This window comes from Aegilops tauschii, chromosome 2 (genome assembly GCF_002575655.3).
Source record: "Aegilops tauschii subsp. strangulata cultivar AL8/78 chromosome 2, Aet v6.0, whole genome shotgun sequence".
Lineage (NCBI taxonomy): Eukaryota > Viridiplantae > Streptophyta > Magnoliopsida > Poales > Poaceae > Aegilops > Aegilops tauschii.
In genome coordinates, this window is record NC_053036.3 from 621,980,752 (window position 1) to 621,992,412 (window position 11,661).

The 11,661-nt window shown below is 44.7% G+C and overlaps 1 protein-coding gene across 1 annotated transcript; it reads left to right on the plus strand.

Moving 5' to 3' along the window:
- Positions 1-9,495: 9,495 nt before the first annotated feature.
- On the plus strand, positions 9,496-11,010 carry LOC109785581 (exocyst complex component EXO70A3-like). The gene has a single exon (XM_020344174.2). It carries the CDS (start codon positions 9,496-9,498, stop codon positions 11,008-11,010), a length of 1,515 nt encoding a protein of 504 aa, XP_020199763.1.
- The last annotated feature ends 651 nt before the right edge of the window (positions 11,011-11,661 follow it).

The window sequence follows — 11,661 nt, forward strand, 5'->3', positions numbered from 1 at the left end:
AGTACCGTCAACACATATCACCGGTCGGCAATGCCTGAAAGCTTCGATGCATACACCGAAAGAGAAGAAGAGACGATGCAACACCCTCACAGTTGGGAACTCTGGCATGAACATGTCTTGGATATCGATATAGGTGCCTGGATTCCGCTGCTGCAGGGTGTGGAGGAGGTGGACAACAGAGTCATATGCATCAAAATAAGAACCAAATCTCCTCTCAAGCGCTGCATGCTTAGCCCTCCAAGCCTTGCCATAAGAAATTCTGTACTTCAACCTGGCGAAGACTTTTGTCTGGACTGCCTTCACTTCCATAGCTTTGCCTTGCACTATCTCATCGTAAAACAATCGAGCAATAAGCGTGGATGAAAGGTTGGCATGATCTTGAGGGATGCACGAAATAAGACAAGTGTGATTAACTAAGTCACTCATCACCCAACTTGCGCCATACTTAGGGAGAAAGCCGTGCACCCTTGCGGGACAATCTGCGTTCTTGCATACCATTGTTAGGAATTTCTGACTGGACACCTCAGCTTTGAAAACCCTTTGCGTGGACATTGCCCAATTAATTATTGCATCCTTCAGGGCTTGCTTGTTCGGATACATAGCACCCGTCGCAATATTGTTCTGGTGATATTGCCAGGCTGAATCATGTCCATCATTCACGGTCATTGCAGATGATAAGTCATGATTCCACCATGCAGGATTCGGGACCTCCTCTGCATTTTCTTCTTCATCTGACTCGTCAGAATCATCGGCATGACCCCTTTCAACATCGGTGTCTTCTTCTTCCATCTGGTTCTGCATGTGCCCATCTACCTCGTCAGCGTCCACCTCGCCATTGTAATCACCATCGGCATTTCCTCCTTCTACCTGACTACTCTGCCCTGGTTCATCACCATAAGCATTTCCTCCTTGTACCTGACTGCTCTGTCCTTGTTCGTAACCATAAGCATTTCCTCCTTCTACCTGACTGCTCTGTCCTTCGTAGCCACCCTCGCCTTCATGTGCAGTGACCTCCTTCACGACGGGAAGCACTAAAGCAACAGGATAGCATCCCCTTCGTTCACAACCTTGTAACCACCGCACCCAATCGGAGTCTCCCTCTATTGGCCTCAAATAAAAGTAAATTTTTGAACTTGACCGTGTACACAATGCATGAACACCGACGGTGTGTGTTTCAGTATCAAGACCTAAACTTGCCGCAATCCATTCTTTCAACTGACTAACATACCATGTTTGTGGTGCGCTGATTGCCACCTCTATGTGAGTAAATTCACTCAGATCTGCTCCCAACTCATTTGTTTGGACAGTACCAGGACCATAGTAAAATCTCAACTTCACTACATCGGACATCTCGACTCACCTATTTTTTTCAACAACGAAATACAAGTATTAGACATGTCTATATATTACCAGGACCATAGTAAATTTCACGATCAATATAATTTAATCTATGTGGACGATTATGATGAGTTGCTTGACTCTTGTTTTAATAATAATATAATAAATAGGCCCATGTTTACTAATAATAAATAGGCCTCAAATAATATAATAATATAACCGACAAATATGATAATTCATTTTATTTCAATTATATGGCCCATGTTGATGTATTTTTAATTTTAATCAATTTTAAAAATATTTGTCTCTTCTTTCGAACTTTTTATTCATGTTTCAAACTTCTTATCACGCACCTGTGTACGTGTCAACTATTAACCAACAACTTATTATCCCCACTAACAACTAATACAATTCACACACCTAAAACTATATTACGAAAATTTGCCGTAGCAACTACAAATATTTACGTATACTACCGGGGCAAATAACAATAATCGCACACAAATTTTATTTCACATAGAACGAAGCGTGCGTGCGAACGAATAATATATACGTATACTACCGGGGCAAATAACAATATTTACGTATACTACCGGGCCAAATAAAAATATTGCGGTATACTACCGGGCCAAATAACAATAATCGCACACAAATATTTACTTATACTACCGGGGCAAATAACAATATTTACGTATACTACCGGAGCACCTACAAAAAATAAAATGTGGGCTGAAATATACCCTTGAAGCGTGCGTGCGAACGACGAACGACGAACGAAAAACTGCCGGTGCTCCGGCTCCAAGGAAGCACGACGAACAACAGCCACGACCACCACGAGCTACCCCGTCACCACCACGACCACCCAACTTCACCACCACCACACTGCCACAACTTCACCACCACCACCTCCACCAAAATGCTCACCACGACCACCACGAGCTACCCCGTCAGTAGATCGACACCTCTTTTGGCTGCCCTAAATGAGTTGAACCCATTCACGGTGCCAAAATCGCGAAAATGTAGCTCATTTAGGTGCACAAATGGGTGCCATTTTCTGTAGAGAGAGGAGAAGGAAGAACACAGAAGAAATGAGCAACGGGAGAAGAAGAATGGAGGAAGGGGAGGAAGGAAGGAGAGGATAAGGCTGGGCCGGCCAGCGTGTCAGGCTACAGCCCCCTGTCGGCCAGCAGCTGGCCGATCGGCGGGCGGTAGGCCGACAGGGGCGCACAAGCCGACAGCCCACTGCCTCCCCCTCGCGCGACGTGGCCCGACCAACCACAAGCCGCCGCGTGGCAGCCGGGCCTGCAGTCGGCCTGCTGCTAGCCGATCGGCCTGCTGTGGGCCGATTGGGCCTGCTGCTAGCCGATCGGCCTGCAGCGGGCCGACGGTGTATTATTTTTGAAATTTCTTTCTTTCGCGTAATATTTCTGTAATTTAAAAAAAATGTATTATTTAAAAAAAAATTAGCCAGAAGTAGTGATATCAGGAAGAGTGGTCTCTCTTTTTGTTGCAGTGAAATGCATGATAACAGAATCATGTGGGCGCACAACAAGATGTAAAACGGAGAGGCTGAAAATAAATTCAGAGCTAAAATCTACGTACATCGGGAATCTGGAGCCAGCTGCGTGTATGGGTCACTCACGGTGAGGAAGATGTTGAAGGACTGCTCGAGCCTCACGCCCCAGCCGTCGTCCTCCGCTGGAGCCAATGGGTCGTCCTCGGCGCCATCCGGTCCCGAAGGAGAGCCGGCAGCCTCCCTGACGAGGAAGGACTCCACGACGGTGGCCACTTGGGTATCATGCGCCCGCTGTTTCCTCCGCGCGGAAGCTCGACCCCCTTGTGCGCGACACCAAACAAGCAGAAGCTGCAGCGGAACACAGACGCCCGGAGAGGGGAAGGAGGAGGATGAGGGGGGATCGATTTGAGCGGGTTACCTGGTGTCGAAGACGACGGGACCGGCGTCGAGGGAAGGGAAGGGAAGCAAGGAGGGCGGAGAGCAAGCACCAGGGAGAGGGGCCGCGGCCGTGGAGGTGAGGTGACACCCGCCATGGACGGCGGCGAGGAGGAAGGCGGCAGGTGGGGCACAAGTGGGCCGGGCCGGTTTGTATACTCGTGCGGGCGCAGTTTTTCTTTCCTGGACATTTGTTCATTTCCATGTTTTTGTTAATTTGCGGATGTAAATGATCTTATGACCTGTAAACTTGCAAAATTTCGTCCAATAATAAGTCATTTGTATGCTCCACCAGAAAACCAAATGCAATGCACATTTACAGAGTCTGTTTCCATACTCTTCTCTCACTTTACTTTTCTTGTTATAGAACGCTAGTATTTAAATTCCTGGTTCTTCCGAAGGGATCATTTTCCCTGTACGCTGCCTAACAAAGACTATTACAGTCGGCAGGACCTGTTTCTGGCGCAGAATTTGGCACATGCTAGGCTCAAAGCTTTGTTTTTGGCTTAAAAATGACCCTCAGAGATTATTTTTGAACTTAAGTTTTTTGGAGCTTATGTGCAAAGTAGAAGATGGTAACGAGCGGAGAACCTATTTCACGCTTAAGGCACCAAATGGCGTACGTGGCGCATACCCTTCCTAGCAAGTGTTCGGCTGGCCCATTTAGAGTACTGCATTTCTTGAAGCTCCCGACCGGTTTTGGGAACCTTACAGAAGATTCTCGTCTGTTTTTTTTTCCTTTTCCTGAGTGTGTTCTCAGCCGGTTTTTACTTGGTTTTTTTGTAACTTTTCTTGATTTTGTTTAAAATGTGTGACTTTTCCTCAAATTCAGGAACTTTTTTCTTATTCGTAACTTTTTCATATTCTCAAACTTTTTTAAAATTCACAATTTGTAATATCCAGAATATTTTTCAAATTGACTGAAAATATTTAAAACTAATTAATACTTCTAAAGAAATAATGAACCTGCTTCATATTTATTTAAAAAAAATACTCCCTCCGATCCAAATTAATTCATGCTCCTTTAGTATAACTTTCAAAGGTTCAGGTAGCGAGGTTTTTCTGGGGTTTTCAGGTAGCGGCGGTTTCTGCAACTATTTATTTGGAAGTTGTTTTGTCCGGTTTTCGATGTTTTTCCTTGATTATTTCTTTTTAATTTCCATCTTTTATTTTATTTTATTAAAACCGTGAAAAATAATTTTTAAAATTAAAAGAACAGAGAAAACTAAACAATTAAATATAGAGAAAACAAAAAAGAAAAGATAATAACTAAGAACGGAGTTTTTTTTCGCTCGCTACATTTTCATCTTTAGACCAAGTGTGTTCTAGCCTTTTTTTCCATTAGGCCTCGTGTGTAGCTAGCTTTTTCCCCTTTTGAGGGAAAATGCATACTTTGTACCTAGCTGCCTGGGACGAGATGACCGATTCCTATTTAGCGCTTCGGGCATTAGTTCCTTCCTTACTGGTAACTTGCGCGCACTCTCGTTTCCTTCTGGCTAGCGAACTTAACCAGCCCAAATCATGTATCTCCCAACACCAGTTTTTTTTTAACCAAGAGGTGGCGCTACCATTATAATGATCAAGTAAAAGATACAAATGTGACTTTACAATTATTACTATTCAGATTGCCTAGCTTTAGAACCAGATGACAGTGATCAGCTAAATGACATTTGCCACTACAAGTCATGTTGGGCTAACATTGAGATTTGAAGAGTAAGTATGGCAGCATTATTATGTGCCCTATATTGTTGAGATCTTGGGGAATGAAATGTACATTTATCTGAATGTGACTATGGTGGCAAAAAAACCTTGCTAGGTGACTCCTGATTTCCAATGTTCACAATAATTTCGAAGATCTCTAGACTTTGTAGCCTGGCTGTGTTTGGTTGAGCTTTTAGAACCAACTTCTAGCTTTTCAAAGCTAGAAGCTAACCAAAGGGGGAAAAGTGGTAGCACAAGTTGCAAAAGCTACCAGGTTTTCGCAGTGTAATTTCGCAGCAGGCGTTACCCCAACTTCGACATGGCATTTTTAGCTGTCCCCTGAAAGTTTCAATGTATTTACCCACCATAGCCATTGCCAAGTGGCAAAAACGCCAAATTCAACTTGTGGACGAAAAGAATTCACAAAATGAACTGTCATTAAAAAAATTCACTCCGCTGACCCTTTCATGCAGCGTCCGACAGCCAGACGCCACACTACACTGTGCGACAGGCGCTACACGCTTGACCAGCATCGCACTCCGAACTACCTAAAAATTGCTAAGTCAGTGTGCAACGCCTGAGAGCTAGCTAGGCGCTACACGTTATATAGTGTAGCGCCTAGACACTAGGGGCTGCACTACTTGCATTACGCAGCAGCTGGCACTCCCTCTGATTTATCTCGAACGTTGTACAGACAAAGATCAGATCAACATGTGGTAGTACGTGCGTATTTTGAGGATCTTGTATTGAGCGTCGAGGTCACCAAAGACGTGGCATCTAACTCTCGATGGAGCAGCATACACGATATATTAGTATTACTAGCAAAAAGGTCCATGCGTTGCAACGGGAGAAAAAAATACCACATGCTCTTAATTTACAGGAAATTGTCTATAATCTAAGAATTTGTAGCTACGGCCCAAACAAAGATGGTCTTAGCCTACAAAAGCGCACTTCAAGATTCCACAGGTATTCTATTTCAACACGGCTTGCATATAGATTTAATTCGTACAAAGAAACGGGCAAGTGATCATGCATTTATTCATGTCATGTGTGAAATGAGGTATTGTTACGGGCCGGTAAAAGAAAACGACAAAAACAGACGATGACACATTAGCACACTACGGAGACATGTGTGCATCAAGGACTGTTTTCAGTTTAAGCATCACCAACTTAGGATAACTCTTGAACACTTTTTTTTACATGCATATTGCTTAAATACATGAAGAGTTGTTAAAAATATACATGATTTTTTGAGCATAAAGAGAGATTTTTTTTGTCTGGAAAAGAACATTTTTGTATGATCTCCTGTGGACGTAGGTACTTGCATCCATATTTCATCACTATATCTTGCCATATATGTCATAGGTATTGGTCATCATTATTATATCTTGTCAAACATGTCTTTTATTTTATTTTTTGTCGTGTATGCCTCCTTTACTTTTTGCCATGCATGTCCTCTCTTTCTTCTTCTTATATATAGAAGAATAGCGAAACATTTCATCTTTATCGGATCTCCTCCGCAGTTTCTCTATTATTTTTTTATTGGGTCCATCTCATCTTTGTTGGGTGTCTCTAGCAAATTTATCTTCAATTTTGTGTCCAATCCTAATTTTGCTGAGGTGTTCATCCCAAATCTGAATGACTGCCGGTATGAAAAAAGATGGATAATGCATTATTGGTTAAGATTGCACCCTAGATAGTATTTTTCAAAGTGTTAACAGGTAAAATAACATCATATTCTGATTCTACATATTTTTCTAATCAAAATTCATATATAACATATTAAATTTGAAATTACGGTTTAAAAGATATGAGTATTTTTAAAAATATTTGATATATACTGCGGGTTTAATGTCAAAAAATCAGGGGTTTTTTTTATAAAATAGCATGACGGACTAAGAATACCTATTTCTTTTAAAAATTAGGGGGGTTTCTATAAAATAGCATGACGAATTAAGAATACCTATTCTTTTATTAGTAGGTATAGATTCTTACACTAACATGCATGCTGCATCAAGCAGTTTTGACCTAGCAGACGGACGACGACAACCGCAACGCAGTTTGACGGGCCGCATGTTTGTCTGTACAACGTTCGAGATGATCGGAGGGAGTGCTAGCTGCTGCAGCTGTTGTAGATGCAAGTAGTGCAGCGCCTAGTGTTTAGGCACTACACAGTATAGTTCTCAGGCATTGCACATTGACTTAGAATTTTTAGGTAGCCCGGAGTACAACGCTGGTCAGACGTGTAGTGTCTATCAGTCAGGCGCTGCACAGTGTAGTGTGGCCCCTGGCTGTCGGGCGCTACACGAAAGGTCAGTGGAGTGAAAAAATTTCAAAGGCAGTTCAGTTTGTAATTTTTTTTGTCCACATGTCAAATTTGTCGTTTTTGCCTCGCCAAGTCATACCGCTTCGTATCTGTTTTCTCTCGTACCCGCACTCACGCACAAAAGGCTCTGCTGCCGCCGGCCGCCGCACGCTAGGGTTTGGCAGCCGCCGCTTCAGCTGGCCCTCCCGAGCACCTCCGGCCTGCCCCGCCGCCCAGAGTACCCTCCACCTCGGCCCCTCTCTCAAAGGTAGCGCCTCGTTCTTCCTTATTTCTCGCTCCCCATCCCTGTAACCCTCTTCCAGCCGGTCCTTTTCAAGGCGACCGTCCGGCGGCGGCTGCGGCTGCATGTCCGCCGACCGTCCCTTCCTTCCTCCCTCGTCCCTTTCTTTCTCTTCCCTCCTTCTTCCTTACTTCCTCCTCCCTTCTCCCTTCTCCCCTACTGCTTGCCTGCTTCATAGTCAGGAACGAGGAGGCTCCTGTCAGTGGGTGGTCCAGCGCCGCGGGCCGGACATGGGACTACCGGCTCCTCCCAAGCTTCTCCTCTACCCCACCCCCTCCCTCATCCCCTCCCCTTGACATTGCTTTTCTGAATATTTATGTGTTATTGCTTGTATGAAAAAAATTGTATTTGCTTGTATAAACCCACTTTGATGTATGATATATTTGGTAGTATGCATGACATATAGAAGAACTGCAGGCAGCCCTGATGTATTGGTTTATGCCATATTCCAATTTTGGGTTAGGTAGAAGAACAATTGGCCCAATTTTGTCATGTTTCTGTCTATTGCTATTGATATGTGATTGCTTGCTGCACCAGATTGATCTAACAGCCATTTGCTATGTACTTTGAACTAGTGGGTCATTGGCCAGCAGTACCTATGTACTTGTTCTTCTAGTTTAGTGAATTGTAGGATATATTTGATTGTATGCATGACCTCAACTAGGTAGGCATCACAAATTATATGATTGAATTGGTTTCGCTTGACTGAAGTATGATCGGAGGTGGTACAAACACAAGCGGATCTGGTTGAAGAGGAGGAGAACGAGGATAGCATGAACAATTTCGTACTAGGTCAATGGAGGTCATCCCCAGGTGAACCATATGTGTATTGTATGGTGCATGTGTTCTGTAATAATATTATGGGATCACTATCTTTTTGTGTGTGAATGGAATGGGATCACTATCAATTGAAATGTATGAAACATCAAAATACAATCGTTGAATTGCATATGTGTTAGCTATGAATCGCCTACATTGTCATAATTTTCGTTTGGAAATTATCATTCAATTACCTGCAAATATACATATCACTGCATTATGATCAATTAAGTATATAAACATATTCGTTGAGGGCCCATTGGCATTACAGACAATTCACAACCAAATCTATAGTTTCACGACTGTTTTGCCAAACTGCCTCCAGCTTTTCCACAATAGCATTTTCATAGCAGCTTTTCCACATCAACTTTTGCAGAATCCGCAACTCAACCGAACACAGCCTTAGCCAAGATTTGGTTGTCTGCATACAATGTTATGGGCCCTTCCTTGAGCATTGGGAGTTGCCTTAGACGCCATCCATCACGCGGTTCTTGTAGTTGGTGTTGACCCGCGGACCCGGGTCCTGCGATTGTCCATCGTCGTCACGCGGTTCAGGCAAAGTAGTGTTTTTAATCCGGCACCGGAAGCTTTAATCGAGACTTTAGCCGCATGGACGGCAAAGGATTCTTTTTTCCTTTAAATATTGGCTGGAGAACTGCCAAATTCCATTGATTAGTAGAAAAGAGTTACACGGAGAAAGAAAAAGAGACAATCAGCGAATGCTAAAAGCCAGAACCAGATAATAGAAACGGAAAGATACGTGCCACCGGCGGCACCTTCAACCATGTTCCACAAACGGAAAGGGTTTTTTGCCTCTGCCATGTTCCACAAATTAATCGCATCGTGCGCCAAACTAACGAACCTATGCACAGGAGGCACCTCTGTTTCTTTCACGCCAAATTTCCTGAGGGAAGCAGAAGAAGCGAATGAGCCCCTTTTCTTTTGAGCACCGGGCAGCCATACCAGCAACGGAGAAGGATTCTTGTGCCCACGCCCTGCACTTCCCATAGTTCACTCCCCTGCCAATCTCACCGAGCTCCACCCCCACCAAGGGCGTCGCTCCACGAAGTAGCAGCCAGCATGACGGAGCAGCTTGCTTCCATGCCGGAGGAGAGCACCACCGGCTTCACAGCTCCCTGCCGGCCGCGCACTTCCTACCACGAGTTGATCCAGGCAGTCCCCGTCTCCGGATCGCCGATAAGATGGAGTCTCCCCAACTCTCAGTCCGGCCGTAACGGATTATCCAGCTACTCAAGCTCAGGTGCCTCGAATTCTTGTCCGTCCAACAACTCCGGCAATTCCAGCGGAACCATTTCGGTGTCCGCCGCCATTGTCGACAATGGTGAGCTCACGCGGATCGCTCACCAAATGGTCAACGACGGATACATCTGGCACATGGTCCAAGCATTCGACGACGCCTCATCTGCACCGGCGGCATTCAAACATGGTGGTGGTGTCCGGGGCCATGCCCTGGAGAATTGGTTCTTGGAGCTCGACATCGACTGGGTTCTCCAAATCGATGACGAGCATGGCTTACAACGGCTGCTCCGAGACAAGCCGGTCACGACGCAAGAATTGGTCGACAAGTGGGTCCGGGCTCTTACCGTGATTGTTGCCAGTATCACTGAGACAGAGTACGAATTCGCCTTCCACAGGACGCCGGCAGTCGCACTGTTTGGCAAAGCGAGCATCACCGAGATGCTCAATGTCGTCGATGTCATCGTCCCTGCTCTCGAAGCCAAGAAGCTGCAGGCCGTGCTTGACATGTTTGCCTGCGTATGTGGTACGTCGCACATGATTAGGCCGGTCATGATCTCTCGAGAAGCCCAAAGCATTTTCAAAGAGATAGGCAACTCGTTAGAGAGAGAAGGAATCAGGCTAAGCGAGATCATATCAAACAGCACCAAGGAGGTGAGGACACTCGTGGAGGAAGATGATTCATGGGCTATCGAGATCCTGCGAGGAAGAGGAGAGGTTCACAAGAACACTCGGTTCATCATGGATTGCATAGTATCCATGACGATTGCACGAACATCAATGCACAACTCTGCACCGAGCAACAACAGTGAAAACCTTGATGGCCTGATCGATATCGAGTATCTGCTTCTGAGAAAATCATGGTTGCTCTTAGATCCAAGCCTCAGGTACTTGTTCCTGCTCAATAATTCCTATTTCGTAGCTCATGTAGTCTCTGAGTCATCAGGATCGTTCATTCCTGATGATCCGTGGGACCTCACACCTAAACTTACGCCTGAATGTAAGAAGTACATGGATAGTTATCTCGATTTTTCTTGGGGACATGTGCTCTCCTGCATACCAAAATCGAGATCTCTTGGATTGATCCATCGTTTGGTCAATACCCCTTCACTGGCCAAATTCCAGTCAGCATTTCACGAAACGTATCAGGCTCAGAAGTTCTGGAAGGTTCCAGACCCTCGGCTCAGAGAAGCGCTGCGGAGAGCTATCATTGAGAGAGTCATTACAGGTTACCGTAACTACCTGGAGGAGCATCCGGAGCTAGAGAAACATGTTGGCCGCCAAAGCAGCAGTCCTCAAGTTTTGGAGGAGATGTTGGGAGAGCTATATGAAGGATGAAAACTGCTCCAGGTATGGAACAGGGTCCCCCGAAAAATAAGAGGCCAGAGTAATGTTTCAGCGCTGTATTTTTAAGAAAAATTCCCTTCCTTTTGAAGTGAAGCTATGTTGTATTCTGAATTTCGTTGGTAGCTTAATAAGCGCCAGATACTGTAACCTGGGCACCAGTTGCGGGTGTAATTTTTATTTGATTTCGTGTTTCCATTTAAAATACTCCCAAATGGTACTTCTTTGTCAATTTGGTACATAGATAAGTGCCATGTGCTAGTATTGATTAAACGGCATTCTGTGTGCACTTATTTTTTGTCTGGTTCAGTAAAACTTCAGCTTGCAGATGCCAAGAGCACTGAAACGGAAGGGATGGGGTAATTTCGTAACAAAAACAGAACCTGCGAAGCACCAAGACTTTTCCTTCAACAAACATCAAACCCCTTCATGTTACACAACCCACAATACAGCTGAATTACAACGCGCTCATGACCTGCATTCTGAAGCTATGATGCATTTAGTTATACAACTATTTTTACTCCGCAAGATCCACCAGTACGAAAGTCTGGCTAATGTCACCAATCCCAACTGTAGGGGCCGGAATCAGTAGCTCTCGGCTAACAATCAGTAGCTCTGCTAGAGCGCTAGTGCGGTCATCTGTCG

What these genes read in the sequence shown, in the direction of transcription:
- LOC109785581 (XM_020344174.2), top strand. Translation starts at nt 9,496, where the DNA reads ATGACGGAGCAGCTTGCTTCCATGCCGGAGGAGAGCACCACCGGCTTC.